Source organism: Drosophila navojoa, chromosome X (genome assembly GCF_054131105.1).
Source record: "Drosophila navojoa isolate 15081-1374.11 chromosome X, UAZ_NAV_1.0, whole genome shotgun sequence".
Taxonomy (NCBI): Eukaryota; Metazoa; Arthropoda; class Insecta; order Diptera; family Drosophilidae; genus Drosophila; species Drosophila navojoa.
The window spans coordinates 3198299-3220199 of NC_142895.1; the positions used below are offsets into that span (position 1 = coordinate 3198299).

The following is a 21901-nucleotide window of genomic DNA, read 5'->3' on the forward strand; positions in this document are numbered from 1 at the left end:
CTTAATTATCCGCTTCTAAAATACCAAAATAGTATAGAGCTCTAGCGATAGAGTCGCCATGTTGATCATCAATCATCAATCCAACAATCCGCCGATTGACCAAAGAAATTATAAACAATGACTGAAAGCCTTACAGAGATAATGCTAACTTTTCTACCATATAAAGGACTGTTCATCATCAAATTCAATTTTCCAACAGCGCTGCTGCTAGGTTGATCATCAATCAATCAATCAATCAATCAATTGGTAAATAATCTTCGCTAGTTTTTGGCTAGATAGACACCAACACGTACATTTATTCATATAGTCATAGACACTTATAAAAATTTCAATTTCATTGAAGTAGCTGTACATAGTCAAAATGCATGTATGTATACATATAGCCGATATACGATATATTCGGATATATGACATATAAATATGTGTGTGTGACTTTTAGCTTAAGATAAAGTTGAATTGCTTATGGAGCATATAAAATGCCCTTAATAGACATCAATTAGTGTGTAAAATATTGTAAACCAACTTGAAACTCACTCTACTATATTTGAGGTTATGTTGTGTTCCATATGTTATAGTAGGAGATCTGATCATAAAGTCCAGTATTTCGAGTTAAGTTAAACAGTTGTTGATTAGATGGCATATGATTTGAATAGTATTTGAATATGTAAGTATATTTGTATATTTTGTTTGAGGTTATGTTATGTGTATTGATTATTATAGGATATGCTATAGTTGAGAACAATTTAAGTTAAGTTACTTTGTGCTTAAATGTGCTTACGAGTTAATAGCGCATATTTAGTATATAGTTTATTTAGTATATATACTAAATATGAACATTTCCAGGCAGAGTTTTGGAACCATTTGATGGGATCATCTCTGATCTCAAACAGATTTGTAATAAGTTAATATAGGTGGAATGATGAACTGAATATTACTCTTAATTCTCATAGTTTATATGGAATATACATATATATTTATGTATATATATATATTCCTGGAACTACATAGAGCTGTATATGTATATTGGTATATATGGACACTTGGCTAATTATTCAAGTATATATGTTTATGTATCTATGTATTATAATATTTACATATATGGACATTGCTTACATAGTGTATATATATATATGGACATTTGTTGAATGATTAGATATCTGGACATATATATTACATGCCAGACATTTGGTGGGTTATCTTATAGACGTACAAGATCTTGTTAAAGGTTGAATATATATCATGACTGTACTGATATAGATATATATATCTATTCTTAGACATATGTGACAAAATAATCTGTGCTTTATAGCTATATCATAGCTTAGGGTATACATATCTATGTTAATATATCTATCACCATGATTTGGCAATATCTGGAGCTTTGGTTATTTTGTACGGTAGCTTCTATATAGACACATACAACTAAAGACTCACTCGGAGCTATTCACAAAGCTTTGGCGAAGAGGAAATCTATGGCTTAGACTTATTGACTAGACCAGGCGACTTAGCCAACTGTTGAAGCTGGCGCAGATGTTGGGGCAGCAGCAGGAGCGGGACCAGTAGCTGCTGCCGCCAATGCCTCCGGCTATTGGGGACTATAGTGCGGACCCGGAGTGCCCAGACTCTTCATGGGCGAGTCAAATTCAGTCGCAGCTGTAGCAGCAGGTGTTGCCTGTATAACGGTTGTTGCTGCTGCTGCTGCTGGGGTTCCTGCGGCTGCAACGCCAGGCCCCGGCCCAGGGCCAGTGCCAGTGGCAGCTCCAACGGCAACTGCAGCTGCTCCCTCTGCGGCGGCAACTGGCTCTGGCGGCTGCAATGGCCCAGCGGGCACCGAGCCAATGCGCTCCTGTAGCGACTCGTAGAGCTTGTGAATGTGCTCGTTGTGCGCCGTGGTCGGCTGCATGGCCTTCATTAGGGTCGCCAAGCGGCCAGCGGGCAGCTTGTTGTGGACATACCAGAGCAGCTTCAGCATGTGCCGTGATGTCACATTCTCGCGCGTGAGCCCGGCAAAGATGAACTCATCGAAGAGCGTGGTGCAAAAGTCTTCGGTGCCGAACTCATCGCTCATGGGTATGAGCAGCGCGATCAACGAGTGCAGGAAGGGATCCTCGTAGGCGCGATCGTCCTTGCACCCAGATAGAATGGCCAGCACGCGCAGCACGCCAACGCGATCCTTGGTGCGAGCTGTATGCAGCGTGTAATACATGGCCAGAATGCTGGAGACCGAGCTCTCCTGAATGTAGGTCTCGACAGCCTCTGGAGCAGGACCCGAATGCTCGATGGTGGTCAAGGCAGACTCGCGCTCGTCGGGCGGCAGCTTGCCGTGCAGATTGCGGCACTGATCGTCGACCATGAGCGACATGAGAGCCGGCAGAAACTTGGTCACCACCTGGGGCTCGAGTTTGGGCTCCTTGAAGTCCTGCGAATCGATCATGACCCAGGCGCTGAGGCCGAGTGCCAGCATGCGCAGCAATAGAATCAATATCGGATTATCTCTGGGCATGCCCTCGTTGTTGATCAGATGCTGCAGTATCTTTATGACCGAGGTGGCCAAGAAGTTGATGGCATAGGGATCGCACAGGGTCATGGACAGATCGCCCAGCACCTGCTCCTGGCCACGCTTGATGTTGTCGAGGAAGCCCTGCAGTTCGCGCGAACGCTTAATGTCCACATTCTTCTCTCTGATACAGGCATCCAGACACCAGGTGAACTTGTGGCACGGATCTATCGAGATTATCTCCTGCACTTCCAGATCGTGCAGCGCCATCAGCAGCTCAGCGCGCAGCGTGCAGTAGTGGACGTTGCGTGTGCGCAAGAAGAGCGTGCGCAGAAACTGTAGAACCATGTCGTAGAGCTTGACACTGGTGCCGATCATGTTGGCCAGCTTCTGGACAACCTCGCCCTGTCTGCGCACCTTGGGCGTGGGCTGAAAGAACAAATTGTTGAGATTCGTGTGGTCGAAGAGTATGTGCTCCTTCTCGCGAATGTACTGGGACAGCAGTGGCGACACCTCGTCGCCGAACAGGGATTGGTTGTCGCGCCATATTTGACGCTTGACCTCGGTGTCCGTGTCTGCATAGAGCTCACGATCGCGCACCAAGATTCGCAAGTATTTGTCATCGATGTGCTGGGTGTTCCGCAGGATGGCCATGACGACGGGACGCAGCGACTTGACGCGCACCACGGGGAAGCTTTTGACCAGCAGCTCTTTGAGCTTCTTGTCACGCTCACGAGGCTCTTTCTGGCCAAGATCGTTGATGTGCGCGATCAGCTTGTCGCGCAGCTCCTCCATGAGCGAGGTGTGAAAGTCTAGACGACGAACGCCATGCAAGTCCAATAGCGGTAGCATGGGGCGCAATGACGGCAACAAGACGCCATTCTCCAACTACCGAGTGTAATTGATATGCAATTAAAATTTTCGCGCCTTTTCTTTTTATTTGAGGTAAACAAACCTGGAAACTTTCGATGGCCTTCAGCGGATCTGTACAGGAAGTGAGCGCCTCGCGCAGGAACGCTTGACCGGGTATATTAACATCCTCTAAGCCAGTGCCATTGTTTTTGGTGGGTGTGCTCATTTTAACTCAACAATTTGGAAAATGATGGAAAAATTGTCGGCAGCCAAAATGGCAAAGCGAATGCAGAAATAAAACTAGTGATGACAGTTTGGCTAGGTACAGAAATGCATCGATTACCGCTGCAGCGATATTTGGCAGTCAGGTCTGCCACTAGATAATACAGCTATTGGTAAGCAATTGAGATTTCACATTTATTTTTGATTAGCATTTCAATAATACTATTTTGTAGCTTCTCAGAAACGTGAGTCTTGTGTGGTCGAACGTGCATCGATTGCCACTGCAACGATGTCGTGAGACTAACAATGCGATAGATGCTGTGGTAACGATAGTATTTAGGGCTGAGTGCTGATATTTTTCCGCTTCAGCCCTCTGGCAACGCTAGCCGCTTTGCATACACAAACACAGTACGGCAACGCTTTTGAATAGCCCAAAAAAATTTCTATCCAAAAGTTTTGTTTTTTTCTGCGTAATTAAACATGGCCAATTCGTGGTTACCCATACGGTGTGTGCAAAGAACGCGTGTGCATTAAATGTTGAATTCAGTGTGCATTTTGGCTGGCCTGGAGCACACGTACGCGCAAGCCAAATGTCTTGGCATGCCAGACCATTTATCAATTGAACACACAGCGAGAAAGAGAGAGGAAGCTGCTGACCGAAATTGAATAATAAACGCAATTACATGCAAAAGGTGTAAACAATAACATTTGCCTGTGACTTCCCTGCGCGCAGCTGTCAGTGAAGTAATACGAGGAACAGCAGCAACAAGCTAATACAAAGAGATATATACATATACAGTCACACATACACATATCCAACGTACACGTACACTCATACGCACACACACAGACAGCATGTCGGAGCGCAAGCGTTATCACAAGGACAATGCGCCCGCGGACGATATTATCACGCTTATCAATCTGGTGCGCCAGAATCCGGCTCTATATAACTACAAGCTGCAGCCGGATCAGCGACGACGCCCGGATATATTGAGCGGCTGGCAGGAGGTATCTCAGCAAATGGGCAGTGAGTAGCAGCAGCTGGCTGAGATCGCACATATTTACATGTATATACATATATTTGGATAATTTAATTGATCAACTTTTTGCAGACAAGTACAGCGTACAAGAGGTGCGACGCAAGTGGAAAAACCTGAGAGATACGTACCATCAGTATCGTCGCCGTTCGCCCAAGTGCATTGAGGGGCGCTTGTCCAAGTGGCAATATGCCAAGCAGCTGGACTTTCTATCGAAGGTGTACCAGCCCAAATTGAAAGCGCATCGCAATGCGCTGGCCGCCATGGTGCAGATCAAGAAGCAGCCGGATGATGAGGATGAGGACGAGGATGAGGATAATATTGTTAATGGTGGTGTTGGTGGCGTCGAGCATGACCACGATGTGGAGCATGACATTATCGATGAAGATGAGCATTCGGATACAACGGCCCTGTCCTCCTCACAGATAACGCTCGTCAGCGATGAGACCGAGGCGTTCATAATGACCGCCTATGAGGAGAGCGTGGCTGATGATACGGTGCATCACCATCATAATGCGCACAGAATGGCCATGCCGCAGCAGCACCATCATCAGCAACAACAGCAGCATCATCAGCACAATCATCACCAACAGCAGCAGCAGCAGCAGCAGCAACAGCATCATCATCATCATCATCAGCAGCAGCACGACGGCAGCATTTCCAGCATTGAGTTGTCACAAATCACTCACGATGACGATGACGTGGTCGACGATGAGTTGGACGACGATGATGTGGTGGACCATGACGGGCAGGTGGTCGACATTGTCAAGCATGAGCTGGACGAGGATGGCGCCACAGCAGCCGAGGTCGATTACGAGGAGGTCTGTCTGTACGAGGAGGCGAGCGGCACGCACTGCGAGCTGGGCGTCGACGGCAGCAGCGATGTGGTCGACAGCAAAGGCTTCCATTACATTGATACTGACGAGTTCTGCATAGAGGATATCGAGCCGGAGCCAGAGACACGCACCACGGTGAGTGTGCCGCTGCGTGCGACAGCGCATCATTCGCACGCACACACCCACACACACACGCATACACAACATCAGCAGCATTCGCACCACCTGGTGAGCAGCGCCACGGCCACGAACAGTGTTCTGGCTGGCGGCGGCGGCGGCAGCGTCATCACGGCCGACACCAAGCTCAAGAATCTCACACTCGTGACGACCACTGCAGCTGCGGCGGCGGCGGCGGCGGCTGCATCCACATCAGGCTCTGCCTCGAACAGTCAGCGCTGCCACGAAGCAGCCAGCACTCAGCAAATAGCGCTCGTCGATGTCACCGAGGCGACGAGCACCAGTGTCACCATATCCAGTACGCCAGCCGTGGCGTTGAATGCGGCCACGGTGAGCACCACGCTGCCGGCGGGAGCGGCAACGGCAGCAGCGGGGGTGCAGCCACAACAAGGAACAGCTTCAGCTGCGGCAGCGGCCGCGGCGGCAGCAGCAGCTGCCACACTGTGCAATACATCAACAAATACGCCATATAATGGGGCGACGACCATACTGCAGCTGCCACCGCTTAGCTGTCCGGGCAATCAAAATAACGTCGTCGGCGGCTCCTCCTCTGGCTCCATCAGCGTGGCCGCCTCGAGCAGCACACTGATCAAGGACGAGGAGCAGCAGCAGTTCGCGCAGGCGCTGATTAAGCGCGACGAGCTCGATTTGTTCTTTGATTTTCTTAAGAAAAAAATGCAATATTTTACCAAGACGCAGATCACTCACATTCAAATGGAATTCCTCAACTGTGTCAGCAGGCAGGAGGTGGCCGAGCAGGATGCCAAGGACTAGCTGCATATGCATTCATAGATATAGACAGCCAATATATGCAAAGCTATATACATATACATATATATGCTTGATTATTTAGACTTGTTTTTTTTTTTTTAAAGTAGTTTCTCTAGCCAAACAGAAAACAAATTATTAACGCCTGCCCCCAGCCCAGTTGAAATTCTATTTTTTCTCTTTTGTAAGTGTTTGTCTGTAGCTTTAGCCTCGCTTTAACTTCCACCAACCATATATATGTGCAGATTATTTGCATATATATGTCTATCTGTATAATCGTATGTTTTAACGTAAATTTTCCCAAAAAAAAAAATAATAATAATAAAAAATAAGAATAATAACAAAAATAGGTTCTAAGTATAAAGAACTTAGTCTGTACGAACTTCAAGTGTAATGAATATAATTGTAAAATAAACTAATCGATTCTCGAAAAAAAAAAATAGAAGAGGAAAAACAGTTCGAATTATAAATATATAAACAAACAAGGCGAGATTCATTTACCTCTTACCTTTTCCATCCAGTTGCAGCCTCAGCTCTCTATCGCTTTCTCTTTCTCCCTCTGTCGCTGTCCCTCTCACACTCAAAGCTAGCCTCTTCCATTTCCCATGCACTTCTTAACAGCACTGTTAATAACACGTGCGCCACTGTTGATATTAACAGTAAGCTGTATATGCGAGCGCAGCTTTAGTATCTCATTTGAAGACACTTTTATGGTGATAAAGTTCACGATCTACATGAATTGGGGAGTTGATTGTCTTTCAGTCCCATCATCTATTTCTACTCTCACAACACAACTACAGTTGAAATCTATTTCACTTATGCCGTACAATTTATTTAAATAATATATTTGAACTAACTAGAAAACAGTTTTCATAACAAACGGAAAACTGTTTCGTTTACGGGTTAATAGCTTTGCAAATTTTATTGGCATTTGGCCAAGGTCCTGGCACAATATCGCGATCAACGGCAACAACAACAATTTATTTAGATTTGGGCGAGAGAATCGAAATATATATGCTGGCGAAATAATCGAAACTTAAACGAGAAACAAACTTAAGGGACTACAAGGACTACAATGACTGCTGGCCATCGAGATATAGACGAGAACAATATTCGCAGGGGCCATAGACTCAATTAGGATGGGATTGCAACTAGTAGTAGATGAAGATGGAGTTCCTTAGCTTTCTCAATTGGCTAATTAGCTCACGCCGCAGGCGCCTGCGTGGTGGTGGCCGGTGGAGATGGCGTTGGTAGCGATTCGCCCTTCAGCCTGGCAATGTGCTCCGAGTTGAAGAAGATGACGGTGATGGTTATGTCGTCCCGATACAGACGCACCACATCCTGTGGCAACGACAGATAATACGAGATCTTCGAGTGCTCAATACCATAGTCTGTGGCGCCCAGCGCATGGCGTATCAAATGCGTTGCAGCATTCTGATCAATGGGTTTGCGAGTTAGACCCGCTCTAGGGTGCAAAAAGAGATTTTCAATTTAGAAAAGTTCATGTAAATGAACTTGATATATAATTTTCTTACTTGCGCTCCGCCAATTGCTCGGAGATCTGCTGCAGCTTGACATCGCCCGGCGGCAGTCGCATCGGCTCCAGTATCTTCTTCGAGTTGATGTGCTCGCCCACAAGGCTGACTACTTCGCTGGGCGTCAGGAAGTCCCAGAGGCCATCGCTGGCAATGACTAGAAACTTGTCGTTCGAGCACAGCTCGTGCTGTTGCACATCGGGCCGGGCGGTCAGGTACGGTGGCGTATAGTAGTTGGGCGGCAGCACCTGTTCGCCGAACATGGGCACCACCTTCTGGTGTAGCGTCTTTAATGGCCATTTGTAGCGGAAGTCGCCAAAGGCGCGCAACGGCGCCAGTTGGCTGAGCAGCCGTCCATTGCGTATCACCGTCTCGCGCTCCTCGTGCGGATGCTCGCCGAGAATGCGGCTCACCTCCGTCATGTTCTCCACGTTGTGCTCGATGTTCAACTTCTTAGGGTGCCACTGATTTGTCTCTGGGTCGAGCACGCCCAGCACAGCGCCGCAGTCTCCAGTGCTGGCCACGTGCAGCTGCAACCCTTCCAGGTGCACCAAGCAGGCGACGGCACCTGCAACGTAAACCAGAGAATATGTCAACTGCTCCTCGCAATTCTTCCAATGTCTGTCTGCAACTCACCCGACAGTGCCACGCCCATTGTGCGCGCATCGTTGCTGCCTAGCGCCTCCTCTGACAAATCGTTGTCCAGCTGGAGAAATGCCTGCTCCAGCTCGCTGGTCACATCCCGTGACGGCTCGCCACTTAGCCGCTTAATATAGCGCTGAAAGCTCTGCTCATACAAGGGCCGAATCTCACTCACAAAGTCCACTTTGTCGTTGTGACACTTGAGAAAGGATTGACTTGTGCAGTCCTGCTTCATCTGCTCGCGCAGCACTTGGCGCGGCAGCGTCGCAGCCGAAATGTAGCGCAACAGCCGCTTCGACACAACCTGGCCGCAGGCGGCGCCCGCATGCCCATCGAAAATGCCACAGATGAAGCCGTTCCGATGCAAGAGACTGGCCTCGGTGCGCGAATCCTCGCAGGGGGAATTGGAGCCGAGCTGATTTGTTTCATAGCTGCGTATGATGCCCTCCACCGGGAAGTTGTACACAAACTCGTTCTCTTTCAGGGTAATGTTTACCTGGGGGCGCAACGGCAACAACAGTTAAAATAGCATTGATCGATAGCTCCGCAGATCGATACTTACATCGTAGGGGCTTAACTGTGGCAATTGGGGAAGCAGCCGCAGCGCGTTGAGACTGAATTCACGCACATTACTGCGCACATAGCCAACGGCGTCGTGCAGCACAAATTTTAACATCTATGTGTATATATATATATATGTTTATATATATATATAATCTAATTTGTTCGATAACCTTAGGCGCACACGTTGATCGGGAGTATGGAGCAGTTAACAGTTAACAGCTGCTCCTAGTTTTCGTGCGCCGTTGCGTGTTCTGTGTAAAGTGTGGTGGCGCAAATATTGCTTGGAATTGGTACCCGTCTGTTACTGTACATTTGTGTAATGCCAAAGTAAAAACAATATAAAAATAAAGCCGAAATAAAACGGACTTTTGTCAAATGTGACAGCTAGTGATGGCAGCTGAAACAACTGAATGTATATCGATAGATTATAACATCGTTAATATTTGATTTGAACTTTTTAAAAACAGCTGCAGCTTTTGTAGGCTTAAATTTTTACGTTTACATTCTACATTTTATATATGTATCTTCATATAGCAAGATCTTGAATACTCGAACTTAACTTAAATCGATACTAGATTTGAATTTTCCTTGGCGCTGCCACTTTGCATATGAGTACTTGCGGACGCATTGTACTCCTTTGCCAGCCCTGAAGCCAGCCCACGCACACACATACACATACAATTGGTGTGCGTTAGAAAAAAAAAACAAACAAAACTCAGCAGCTGAGTTACTTAAATTCAATAAACAATATAATTGTTGTTTATTTAGAGAATATTATTCGTTCAAATTGCAAAGAAAATATCAGTAATTTTTCAGCAGCTATTGTGGGTGTGTTTGGAAACAGCGTCTCTAGCTAAAAAGGACGTGAAGTGAATTTTAGTTTAAAACGCAAAATATCAACAATCGAGAGGGGCAAAAGCGCACAACAACAGCAACAAATAACTGTAGCACCCAAAACTACTGTAGCGGAGTGGGGTGTGGAGCAACACAATGGTGGAGCCAATCTTTGATTATCAATTCCGTTTAATTCTCATCGGCGACAGCACAGTGGGCAAAAGTTCACTGTTAAAATTCTTTACAGATGGAAAATTCGCCGAGGTAAATGACTTGATTGTACTCTTAATATGTGTGTCAAGTGAGTGTGAAACAATGATAATTACATAATTATATGGCTGATTTAGTAATATATATACATATGCATATGTATATATGTAATAAAGACACAGGCTAAGATGCTTTGTCGCAGCCGCTGTCTATGTGGTGTGTCTGTGTGTGAGTGTGAGTAACTGATAATGCATGCAAAAAAAAAGGAAAAAAATCAACAAAGTGTGGCAACCTTGGATTGTGCGCATTATTTTTTTTTTTGTCTTATTTGATTCGTACTTGAAGCCTGAATTAATCTTTATATTTATTTTACGCAGCTTTCGGATCCCACAGTGGGCGTTGACTTCTTTGCACGCCTCATCGAGATGAAGGACGGCACACAGATCAAACTGCAGCTGTGGGACACGGCTGGGCAGGAGCGCTTCCGTTCCATAACCAAATCCTATTACCGGAACTCCGTTGGTGTGCTACTGGTGTACGATATATCGAATCATGCCAGCTTCGAGCATATACCGCTCTGGATGATGGAGGCGCAACGCCACATTGAACCGCATCGTCCCGTTTTTGCGCTCGTCGGCTGCAAGCTGGATCTGGTGAATGCGGGCGGACACCGTGAGGTAACCACCGAGGAGGCGCAAACATTTGCCAAACAGCACGGATTGCATTTTGTGGAGACTTCGGCGCGCACCGGCGCCAATGTCGAGGAGGCATTTCGCATGGTCACACAGGAGGTCTATGCCCGCATACGATCCGGCGAATATAAGGCCGAAGATGGCTGGGATGGCATAAAATCCGGCTTTGCGCGGCCAAACAGTTTGGATTTCAATCTGGTTGTGGCCGAGCCAGAGAAATCGTCTTGCTGTTGATTCAACTAAAACTCTTTGTTTTGTTTTCGTTTAGAGTTTCCACTCATATACGTATATATTTATATATATATATAGACTATATATACCATTTTTTTATATATATATATATATTTAAATTTGATTTTTTAATGGAACGTTCATTATGCTGATCTTTATTCACATATGACGGTCTGTAACATTTTTGTTAACTCGTTTTTAATAGCGCACCAAAAATGAAAAAAATTTAAAGAGTAGTCGAAATAAGAAATTGCAAAATTGTACACAATTGTACACGAATTATATATAATATGTATGAATATATATGTATGTATGTATGTATACACTATATATACGTTGCAGCTACTTTTTAGTTATGTTTTTAAGTTAATTCGTATAATTTAATAATGTCAATTTGGCCAATTAGATAAATCATGGTTCAAGGAAAATTATGTTTATTTTCTTATATCCCCAAAACCAAAACTAAACAAAAATAAGAAAAAATATGCCAATTGTCGCCCACAAAACTCCTCTCTGATTAATAACAAAACTAAGAACTTTTTCAGCTTTATACGTAGCAGAGTTTTGTGCTCTACTAATTAACTTATACAAATTGAAATTGAAAATATAAACGTTTTTATTGATTAAAAGTGAAGTTTGCAATTGTTCCTTTGTCCAACAAGAATTCAAAAATATACCGCCCAATTGTGCATGATCTGGCAGCACTTTAAAACTGTCCAGCTGCAGCGAGTGGCAGCTCAGCTGTTAAAATCAGAACATCGAGTACTTTCTGCATGGCCAAAGCTCCAACGATATTTATGCATTGATGTTGACATACTAATCCCTACTTGATAAATAAAAATTGAACTAATTTCATATGCACCTTCGGATAAGCTGCTTTAAATTAATTTATAGTTGAGCAACGATTCCTGTGAGTGTCGTGTGCTTGATTAGGACTGGAATCGATGTCAGTTTAGATATCGATACACACATGACTATCGAATTTGCTGTCAAAAAAACAGTCTTTTTTTTTGTAGTGTGTCTAACACACAGATACTCCAGATTAGCGCGTGCCACTTTTAATTTCGACGGCCACACACAAAAAAAAAAAATAAAAAAAATAAAAATAATACACACACACAGAAAAACAGCTTAACTGACAACATACAAAATGGGTAACGTGCTTGCGGCCTCATCCGGCGTCGATGCAGCAACGGCGCGCAGCAACAGTGTGGCAGCCAGTTTGGGTTTGCCGGAACCAGCGGCTATTTCATCCACAGAGCAATCAGCGCCATCGGTTGCCAGCGAAGTGAGCGATGCGAAGGACAATCAGCTGGAGAATCCCGGCACCGTTGAGGAGTTGCATAAAAAGTGCAAAGGTAGGCAAATGTCATTCAACAATTGGTGCAAAAAATCGAACAGAATTTTGTTTCACTGATGACATAACCTACAAGCATGTGAAAGGGGGGGTCGGCCGAACGTCCATGTGTGTGTATATGTGCGTGTGCGTGTGCGTGAATGCGTATGTGTGCGTATGCCTGCTGATTATGTATTATCAGTGCAAGTACATATGTGCATATACATATATTTATATGTATTTAAGTATATACGTACATATGTGTGCCAATGTACTTCTATCAATATGGCTGAGGGAATTGCATTTAAAGCAACTTTTCACTGTGCATTGCAGATGTCCAAGCCATCACCTTCGAGGGCGCCAAGATCATGCTGAACAAGGGCCTGAGCAATCACTTCCAGGTATCGCACACGATCAACATGAGCACCACAGTTCCGAGTGGCTATCGCTTTGGGGCCACCTATGTGGGCACCAAGCAATACAGCCCCACCGAGGCATTCCCCGTGCTGCTCGGCGACATCGATCCGTCCGGCAATCTGAACGCAAATGTCATACATCAGTTCTCGTCGCGTTTGCGCTGCAAATTCGCCTCGCAGGTAAGTGAAATGTCCTAAACATACAAATTTCATGTCTCAGACATTTTCTGCTTACAGATCCAAGACTCGAAGATGATGGCCACACAGCTGAGCACAGATTATAGGGGCAATGACTTCACCGCCTCCATAACACTCGGAAATCCTAGCATATTCACCAATTCGGGTGTCGTTGTTGGCCAATATCTACAATCGGTCACCCAGCGCATGGCCCTTGGCGCCGAGGTGGCCTATCAATATGGACCCAATGTACCTGGACGTCAGATAGCGATTGTTTCGGCATTGGGCCGCTACACCAGCGGAGATTCGATTTGGTCTGGCACCTTGGGCCCCAGCGGCATTCACTTGTGCTACTATCAGAAGGCCAGCGAGCAGCTCCAGATTGGCGTCGAGGTGGAAACAAGTCTCCGCATGCAGGAGTCTGTTGCGACCATAGCCTATCAAATTGATCTGCCCAAGGCGGACTTGGTGTTCAGAGGTTTGCCCAATTGCTTAACTATAGAAGACTTTTGATTGACCGATTGAATGACTAGTTTTAGTATTTAATGATCAAGTGATTAGTTAATTAGTAGCTAATTAGGTTAGACTGACTGAAAGACTGACTGAATTATATTCGACTGATTGACTGCTAACCAAATTGTTAAGATACATTCGATTGACTGATTGATTGTGAAGTGATTTATTATAGTTTTTGTTGATGCATTGTTGGCTGACTGATAACCTGATTGATTAACTAAACGTTCGCAGTTTAAGTGACTAGTTATATTGATTAAATTACTGACCTTTTGATGATTTGATGATTAAGCTTTTTCGACACTATTTAGAGACCGATGGGTTTATTGAATGAGAGCTATATTTAAGCGACTTGGAGTAGAAGCTGTAACGTCTATTATAATTTCTTACTCTATGGACTAATGTAATGACTAATGTAACTTATTGTTAGAGAAATCTGAGTGCGTAGTAAGTAGTACGATAAGCTGATGGATGTAGATAAGACAGAATGATGCATAGTGATAGGCGGACTTTGTATGGATGCGAGATGAGAGACAATATCTAGGCTTTGCCACTAATCTTTTGCTTTAATACATATATTCATAATTATATTCATATTCATATATTTTCTCTTATTTGCTTGCAGGCTCATTTGATTCAAATTGGCACATTTCGGGCGTTCTAGAGAAACGTCTGCAGCCTTTGCCATTTTCGTTTGCGCTCAGTGGACGTATGAATCATGTGAAGAATAACTTTAAGCTCGGCTGTGGACTGATGATTGGTTAAGCAACAATGAAACAAAAGTAAAACAGAAACACACACACACACACATACACATCTACAATAGCAATAGCAACATATTTAGTGAACAGAAATTGAGCAAACAGACAACTGAGACAACATAAAAGGCGGATATGGAAATGTAAACAAAATCATAATTGTAATCGTTCATAACACACACATTCACACACACCTACACGCACCCACACACACACACACACACACACACACACACACTACTGCAGCAAGCACAGCATATGCATGTGCATATATATATATGAGTAGACTTATATGTATATGAATACATATATTTGTATATTTATTTATATATATATGTGTATGTATAACTGTCAGGATATATACATATATCTGTATGTATATATATATCCGTTTGTTCAATTTGTTTTAATTTCTCTGTAATGAGTTTTGATAATTTGACATTCAAATGAAATTGCAAACGTAACAAAATTCCAAAGCAAACAAACGCCACAAACAACTAATATGCAACAAGCAAGAACAACAACAACAACAACAACAAGCCGGCAAGGCAATAAGCGCATGCGAATCAGCCAGTAAATTCTTTTCAGTCATCAAATGAATGAAGTTAGCAAAAGCAAAAGCAAAGGCAAAAGCAAAAGCAAAAGCAAAAGCAAAAGCAAAATTAAAAGAAAATACTAGGGGCGCAGGCGTTGTTAAATGTAAAATGTAAAATACACACAATCAGCTGTATTTGGTATTAGTCTCTACACGATAATAAACGTATATATATATATATATATATATATATATATATATATATATATATATATATTAATTGTAATAAAACAAGAGTAAAAAAAAAGTCAGAAACAAAACGGTAAACAAGCAATGCTTTTTGTTGTAAGATACATTATGTATGTACGAATGCTATTCTCTGAGCTACCACGCCCCCATTTGCACATGCCCACACATACGTAGAATTCCAATGCCAATTTTGTTTTTTAGCTCAAAAGCTGCATTTAACAAAAGCAAAGCAGAAAAAGAAGAAGCAATGTTTCCCAGTTGAACAAAAATATATGAAAAAAAACTATTTTTTTTTTAAGTAAAAATATCTTGGAAAAAGTAAGAAAAAATTAATTTCAATAAAAAAAAAAACTGCTTTAAGTTCATAATTCATAAATTATAGATTTTTAGTTTGGCTTAACAGCCAACATTTTGCCTTAAAAATAAGAACAAATAGTTTTATATTTTAATTAATATTTTCAAAAGCTGTGGGAAAGAAACCAAACAAAACAAAACAAAAACATCCGCAAAAACAATGTTAAATATGAACATTATCTTAAAGCAAACAAACAAAGAAACAAAACCTATAAACAAATAATTTTTAGTAAATATATAATTAAATTAAATTGAGTGCAGGCATTTTTACTTCCCTCTCTCCCTCTCTCTTTCACACCAAGTGCGCGTCAACGCCGCTGCCAGCAAATGAGTTTTGTGTTTTGTTGTTGCTATCTTTGTCGCTCGTGTGCTAGTTAGCGCAGCTGTCTTGACAAATTGCAGTGCTACTAAAACTGTAACAAAACGGAGTTTAGCTTTAAAACTGTGGGTTAGACATTAAAAGGTACAAAATAAGTAAATATTAAAGTTTTGTTGACAAAAATCAAAGTTGGCGTTTCTCTTGCTTAGCTTAAAAAAATTTAAAATAGATTATTACATTAAATACAGATATTAATAAATTTGACAATTTTGTTGCGCTGTCTGCATATAACTGTCAACTGCAGTGCTTCTCAAAGTGTAAGTCGCTTGCGTTTGCAAGACATTCGATGTGCAAATGCATGTGCCTGTGTGTGTGTGTGTCTTCATGTCACATATGCAAAATCGTTTTTAGACAGCATTATAAACATTTTAGTGCTTATTTATGCCGGCAGATGTCGCTTACAGCATTGGACAGCTACAGAAAGTGCACAAGCACACACACACACACATGTACACAAATATATGTAATAATAAAAATAGCAGGCTGGCATCCTTCCTGCTGGCCGCTGAGCTTTATCAGAAACAATTTTTACGCTAGTCGAAAGGCAAACAATAACAACTGCACCAGCAACAACATCAAAAACTACAACGACAATGAGTGGCAACAAACTTTGTTCAATCAGCTAGAGAAAAACGTTGTTGTCGTTGGTCCGCCAAATATTGTTTAGATAAGAAAATGTTGCTCGTGCACACACACAGGCACACATATACGTATACAAATGCATATGCACAGAAAGAAGCACGCAGAGTATGAGAGGCGAGAGAGAGACAGAGAGAGAGAGAGAGAGAGGTAGAGAGCACACATGCGAGCTGCTGTTTGTGCTTGTTGTTTGCTTTGACCCCTCCCTGGTCTCCTGGGCGCTTCCTCTTCGGCAACTGTGCCTGTCTGTCAATGGGTTTTTTCATTTTCCTTTACATTGCTGTGTTATTTTTTTTTGCTTTTACGTTTTTGCCCAAATGCAATTTGAACTTTGCCAAAATAAAAACCGAAAAAAAAAACAAAATATAAATGCGGCCGCCTGCTTTCATATTGCATATTATGCAACTTAAAGCAAAGATGGCGCCTCCCAAGAGAGAGCGAGAGAGAAGAGGGGCTGCTGCAGCTTAAGCTGCTGTAAAAATTCAATTGCACGCGCAAGGCTCATGTCCAACTGAAGCGGCGATAAGACAAAGGCAAGAAAACTCATTAACATATAAAGTAGCCGCTAAAATCTCAGCAAGTGCTGCTTGTAATGCGGCTAATTACAAAATGGCGTCTGCGGCAGCCATCAAGAGCGCTGCCAGCGACAGCAGCGGCAACGGCAGCTTAAGTGCCCGCCAAACTGTGCTCAGTTAGCTTTAAAATCATTTCCTCCAGCGTTGCCAGATAAGTCATTAGTACGCGTAGCGCATCGTGCCATGCCTTCAAGTGGGTAATGCATTAGATTATATAATTCTGGCCGGCAGCAATACTGCAAGTGCTGCCACAATTAAAAAGTTTCATTTAGCCATTTAATAGCTAAATATGATTTCATAAAATAAAGATAAATGAGAAATTTATACTAGTCTGCAATTATTAAAAATTACTAAAATTAGCGTTAAAATAAATCTATATGTATATAAAATTAAAAATAATATTTGAAATAACAACACACAAGTTAACAAAATTATTGGAGAAATAGCTGTACGACTTGAAGTTTCAACGACTCAGTAACAAAAGAGATTTAAGTGTTAACATAGCTCGATTTGGCGACAAAAAGCTATTTGCATAAGTGCTTCCAGTCATTTGACTTTTAAAATAGCTAGAAATGGCTATAAGCTGGCTAAAGTGGCTATGAAACTGTTAAGCTGCCGCTAAGCTCTCACAGGGAGTGGGTGGCTTGGTTGGTGGGTGGGGCAGCGTGCATATTGGCGAATTAGCAAACGCTTTTAACTAATTAATTAAATGCTGTTGACTTGATAAATATCAGTTAACATGCTCAAAAACATAAATCAAAATCAATACACGTCATGAGAAAGGCAAATGCTGATGGAGAGTGGGGGGAAGCAGCGGAAGTCAGTTGCAGCTGCCGTAAAGATCATAATCGGCAACAACAAGCAACAGCAACAGCAACAACAACAAGGAGAACAGCAGCAAGTGTCAATGTGTCAAGCATGTTAAGTGACTGCAGAGTGTGGCAACGTTGCGCCGTAAGGTGATGACAGCTGGGCATATGTCAAAGTGTGACAAGAACAGCAACAACATGGAGTGGTAGTCAAAGAGCGAGAGCGATTGCGCAAACAACTAAAACGTTTGACAAGCGCAAATTGTGTTAGATCAAACGAATGCAGTCAATTCTATAAATAAAAAGCAGAACGGGAAAGAGCTGGCTGTTATGTTAGTTTGCCTAAGCACATGTTTACATAGCTTTGTGAATGTGCGTGGGAGTGAGTGAGTGAGTGAGACAGATTCAAGTATGTGGCCATCTTTTGTGCGCTATATGTGTGTGTGTGTGTGTGTGTGTGTGTGCACAGTGCAGTTGAATGCTGAAGAACATTAATTGCCCTAACAGCTAATTGGTTGGCGTGCTTAAGCCGTTTGCGATTTACCGTTGCTGCTGCTACTTGAGCGCATTTACAGTGCTTTATGCTCGTCACTGATTGGCCAATTAAAACGAGCGCTTAATACAAATTACAAAATTAACACGCTTAAAGCAAGCCAACAGCACACTAAGCTCTATACCTTCCTCCCGCTCGCTCCTGAACTCTCCATCAGAGCTGACAGCAGCAGTGGGAACCAACAGCTATGCAATTGTGTTTGGCAGAAAGGGCGTTAGTCTCCCTTTGTATGTATGCCAGTGTGTTTGAGTGTGTGTGTGCGTGTTCGTGTGTTTTTGAGTGTGTGTGAGTTCACTGCTGTTGTATGCTTGGCATATTTACGCCAACTTTAGTTATTTGAATTACGTGACTTCAGCAACAGTTCTATGACTGAGTTAAACAGCGCCGAGACTGACACACACACACTCACACACTTATACCAGCGCTGGCTTAAACTTTGTGCAATTTTTTAAGCACACACTCGCACACAGTCGCACACTCATACACTCAAACTCACGTATCTGTATGCGTATTACTTACGTACATACTTATAAATACTTACTTACTATCTGTCTGTTGATTACACATGCACGTAAAAAAAATATTGAAGCAGCAGCGGTGGCAGCAGCAGCTGCAGCAAAGGCAAACCAAATGCAGCCACGGCACGAAGCCAGCCAGATACACGGCAACCGCCAGCTCCATAGTCCCACACTTCTCAAAAAAGTACGTAGCATAAATACTCTCACTGAATTGGCTGGCACTAGCGACGATCGCACAAGGTTCGTATCGCAATAGCGCATCTGCAAGATTTTAGCTAATCGTTATTTACATATGGCTATAAACTAGCCATGTTGGCAGCACTGGACTCTTTAAGGAATATATGAATTTATAAAATGCCTCGCGACAATATATTTGATCTGCTCTAACAACAACAATTTACAAGATTTTCGCTGGCAATCATATGTTTGTACTGCTCTAACATGCAAAACTCCAGCTCACTGTCATTTCTTTGAGATCAGCAGTTGCATAGCTGTTAGCTTTTGTTTGCATGCCATTCATTCGTTTTCCATTGGTTGGCTGCCATTTAGTTGATCTGTGCTTGGAGCATTGTATTTTTTCTCCACCAATCAGGATCGTCGCATGTCGTTCATAGCTGTGGGCAGCCATTTGCTGCGCTGATTACCGTTTTACAAGTGTATCAATATGATGGTGTGTCAAAAATGGTTGCCGCTGCCCGTTATTATTGCTGCCGCTGTTGTTGTTGCTGCTATTTTTGGCTTTGAGTTTTTAGCCTTAAGCCAAATAAGTGTTTTAGCAGACGTTGCAGACGTCGGGCGTTGACGCTGCAACAGCCGGAAGTTGCTACGACAGCTGCAGGAAGCTCTAACTCACTTACACACACACACACACACACACACACACACACCTACGTGTCTTCGCCTGTCTTCTAACCAACACTCTTCGCCTCGTCCGCCCTCGGCCTGGCATTGTTGAAAGTTAGCAATAGATTTTTAACGGAAGTTGCACATGTGCGCACGTGTTTTCTACCAATGCCCAATTCCTAGTCAAACCTTCACACACCCAGTCGCCCCCACACATCCGCCTCTTTCTTCACGCCACACGCTGTAATTAAGGGCTGTACATGGGCGTGGCACATCATCATTCAAGCGCAGCAGATTAGGCCAACCGATTGCCTTATCCAACCGCAACGCCTCCTCCACAACCAGCTCGCTCTAGGCTGCGTGTGCGCGTCTACTTAACGAGAATTTATCGTCTTACTGCCGCTGACATATTTACCACTTTAGCACTTTGCTGTTGTCCCCCGCCAGCGCCCGATCTGCTACTTCTACTACTCAAAACAGCTCCTAGCCTCCGCTTCGCCGCTCCGCCGCTCCCCCTCTCTACCCTTCCCACACACTCAATGCAATTATGGCAGCATCAGCAAACGTCTTGTCCAACTGCGACTCCGACTGCGTGTAATTTAATGGAAAAAAACACATACACACGGAGTGAAAGAGAGAGAGAGAGAGTGAGAGAGAGAGCAGGGAGCATTGGAAATCGCTGCGAAAGGATCTGCACTTGAGGCTGGCGCTTGCATGCGCTTTGCCCTGGCCAAAAATTAATGCATTATGAATGTAAGCCGGAGATTGCGACGCACTAACTGCCTATTTGTCAACGCCAGAAGGAGAAAGAGAGAGCGAGAGAGTAAAAGAGATTGAGAAGGGCAGGGTGTGAGCGAGAGAGTGGGAGCGTAGCAGCAGCCGTCTGCTGTTTGTGTCACGCATCCTCGCCGAGGCGTAAAATGCGACAAGGCAGACAATGATGAGAGGCAAGCGCCAGCAACAAGGACTACAACAGAGCAAACGGAGCTCGTCTGAGGTATACAGACGAATAGCAAATGCTCTTAGCTGTGCTAAATATAGATTAGCTGTAGAAAATCATTATCATAGCCATAATGAAGTATAGATAAGATAATTAAGATGAGCTTTTGGGTAACAGAAAGTTCTTCTTCTATATCTTCAATACTATATATAAATCTATCTATACATATACATGTATATCTATATATGTATATATTCCCCCATATTATACATACATATTTATACTTCCCATAACTTTTCTTAGCGCATTCGCCTGGCGACTTGGCTTTCAGCCTTTGTCTGCCAATTATGCCTGTGGCGCCACCTGGCGGCCATTGTTTGACTGAAATTTTCGGGAAAATTTATGATTATTTTGCGTGTTGCTGGACATGATGAAGAGGCTGCCAAGCCTCAACCAAAAGCGAAAGACAATAGAACAAACAAACGGACAAACAGACAGGCAGACAGACAGACGGACAAATACAATTATGATATAGGGTATAAGCAACAACAACAACAACAACAATAGCAGCAGCAGCAGCAGCAGCAGCAGCAGCAGCAGGAGTAGCAGGAGCAGCTCATAAAGTCAGCACAGTCAAGGCGTATAAATCAAAATGAATCACAGAGCTAACGTAAAAATTATAAGCCCTATATGTATGCATGTGTGTGTGGCTAGGCAAAAAAAATACATACGTATATGGCCCAAATGCAGGGCTTGAGTGCGCAATACCCTGTAGACAAGTGGTATGCTTAGAGAGCGGGTGTATTGGCTGGCTGTTGGCAGGCGGAACTAAACTATCGATAACATGCGATAGCACATACAAAGTCGAAAATTATCGATAATGATGCTCAGCTATGCCTTAAGTTGCAGCCAGAGCCAATGCCAATACAAATGCTTTGCAGGGTATCCTATAGTCGTGCACTACTCAAACTCAGAAATATCTATTAGTTTTCTTGACTTTTGAGTGAAATGAAAAAAAAAAAAACAATTAATAGAGCTGCATTATATGAGGGAAACATATGCACGACCATCGGTTACCCTGTATATAATTTGAGTGCTTGGATGTAAATTTAACTGCATGTAAAAGTGCTTGTCAACCCTTTAGGATATGTGAGCTTCTCCAAGAAGCATGCAAATTGCAAAATCTGCATGGCAAACTGACTGTCAAAGT

At 43.2% G+C, this 21901-nt stretch overlaps 5 protein-coding genes across 7 annotated transcripts; 3 read left to right on the forward strand and 2 right to left on the reverse strand.

Annotated features, from left to right (window-relative positions):
* Positions 1-681: 681 nt before the first annotated feature.
* Positions 682-3711, reverse strand: NELF-B (negative elongation factor B). Its single transcript, XM_018109624.3, has 2 exons — positions 3453-3711; positions 682-3385 (listed from the first exon to the last, which is right to left on the reverse strand). Exons 1-2 carry the CDS (start codon positions 3573-3575, stop codon positions 1586-1588), a joined length of 1923 nt encoding a protein of 640 aa, XP_017965113.1. The 5' UTR covers positions 3576-3711; the 3' UTR covers positions 682-1585.
* A 237-nt stretch (positions 3712-3948) lies between these two features.
* On the forward strand, positions 3949-6829 carry LOC108657154 (uncharacterized). Its single transcript, XM_018109625.3, has 2 exons — positions 3949-4598; positions 4684-6829. Exons 1-2 carry the CDS (start codon positions 4427-4429, stop codon positions 6393-6395), a joined length of 1884 nt encoding a protein of 627 aa, XP_017965114.1. The 5' UTR covers positions 3949-4426; the 3' UTR covers positions 6396-6829.
* A 370-nt stretch (positions 6830-7199) lies between these two features.
* On the reverse strand, positions 7200-9546 carry Pdp (pyruvate dehydrogenase [acetyl-transferring]-phosphatase 1-like protein, mitochondrial). The gene is made up of 4 exons (XM_018109631.3): positions 9129-9546; positions 8561-9062; positions 7925-8492; positions 7200-7854 (listed from the first exon to the last, which is right to left on the reverse strand). The coding sequence occupies exons 1-4, from the start codon at positions 9240-9242 to the stop codon at positions 7593-7595; spliced, it is 1446 nt and encodes a 481-aa protein (XP_017965120.1). The 5' UTR covers positions 9243-9546; the 3' UTR covers positions 7200-7592.
* A 211-nt stretch (positions 9547-9757) lies between these two features.
* Rab39 (RAS oncogene family member Rab39) lies at positions 9758-11731 on the forward strand. 2 transcript variants are annotated; one of them, XM_018109633.3, is made up of 2 exons: positions 9758-10228; positions 10552-11731. In XM_018109633.3, exons 1-2 carry the CDS (start codon positions 10121-10123, stop codon positions 11098-11100), a joined length of 657 nt encoding a protein of 218 aa, XP_017965122.1. In that variant the 5' UTR covers positions 9758-10120; the 3' UTR covers positions 11101-11731. The 2 variants fall into 2 exon arrangements, with proteins under 2 accessions (XP_017965122.1, XP_089120885.1); XM_089264759.1 differs by lacking the exon at positions 9758-10228 and adding an exon at positions 10367-10474.
* A 338-nt stretch (positions 11732-12069) lies between these two features.
* Positions 12070-15690, forward strand: Tom40 (Translocase of outer membrane 40). Of its 2 annotated transcripts, XR_016197503.1 has the most exons (5): positions 12070-12455; positions 12767-13029; positions 13087-13504; positions 14165-14870; positions 14907-15690. XR_016197503.1 is itself a non-coding variant. In XM_018109632.3 (4 exons), the coding sequence occupies exons 1-4, from the start codon at positions 12248-12250 to the stop codon at positions 14302-14304; spliced, it is 1029 nt and encodes a 342-aa protein (XP_017965121.1). In that variant the 5' UTR covers positions 12070-12247; the 3' UTR covers positions 14305-15690. The 2 variants fall into 2 exon arrangements, 1 of the variants encoding a protein (XP_017965121.1); XM_018109632.3 differs by having other exon boundaries at positions 14165-15690.
* Positions 15691-21901: the final 6211 nt, after the last annotated feature.

Bases quoted from the DNA above. Each gene is read 5' to 3' on its own strand.
- Rab39 (XM_018109633.3), top strand. From the start codon at position 10,121: ATGGTGGAGCCAATCTTTGATTATCAATTCCGTTTAATTCTCATCGGC. The intron at 10,229-10,551 runs GTAAATGACTTG...TATTTTACGCAG, and splicing joins CAGATGGAAAATTCGCCGAG to CTTTCGGATCCCACAGTGGG.
- Pdp (XM_018109631.3), bottom strand. From the start codon at position 9,242: ATGTTAAAATTTGTGCTGCACGACGCCGTTGGCTATGTGCGCAGTAAT. The intron at 9,063-9,128 runs GTAAGTATCGAT...TTGCGCCCCCAG, and splicing joins CACAGTTAAGCCCCTACGAT to GTAAACATTACCCTGAAAGA. The intron at 7,855-7,924 runs GTAAGAAAATTA...TTTGCACCCTAG, and splicing joins GAGCAATTGGCGGAGCGCAA to AGCGGGTCTAACTCGCAAAC.
- Tom40 (XM_018109632.3), top strand. From the start codon at position 12,248: ATGGGTAACGTGCTTGCGGCCTCATCCGGCGTCGATGCAGCAACGGCG. The intron at 13,030-13,086 runs GTAAGTGAAATG...TTCTGCTTACAG, and splicing joins GCTGCAAATTCGCCTCGCAG to ATCCAAGACTCGAAGATGAT. The intron at 13,505-14,164 runs GTTTGCCCAATT...ATTTGCTTGCAG, and splicing joins GGCGGACTTGGTGTTCAGAG to GCTCATTTGATTCAAATTGG.
- LOC108657154 (XM_018109625.3), top strand. From the start codon at position 4,427: ATGTCGGAGCGCAAGCGTTATCACAAGGACAATGCGCCCGCGGACGAT. The intron at 4,599-4,683 runs GTGAGTAGCAGC...AACTTTTTGCAG, and splicing joins GGTATCTCAGCAAATGGGCA to ACAAGTACAGCGTACAAGAG.
- NELF-B (XM_018109624.3), bottom strand. From the start codon at position 3,575: ATGAGCACACCCACCAAAAACAATGGCACTGGCTTAGAGGATGTTAAT. The intron at 3,386-3,452 runs GTTTGTTTACCT...TACACTCGGTAG, and splicing joins AGGCCATCGAAAGTTTCCAG to TTGGAGAATGGCGTCTTGTT.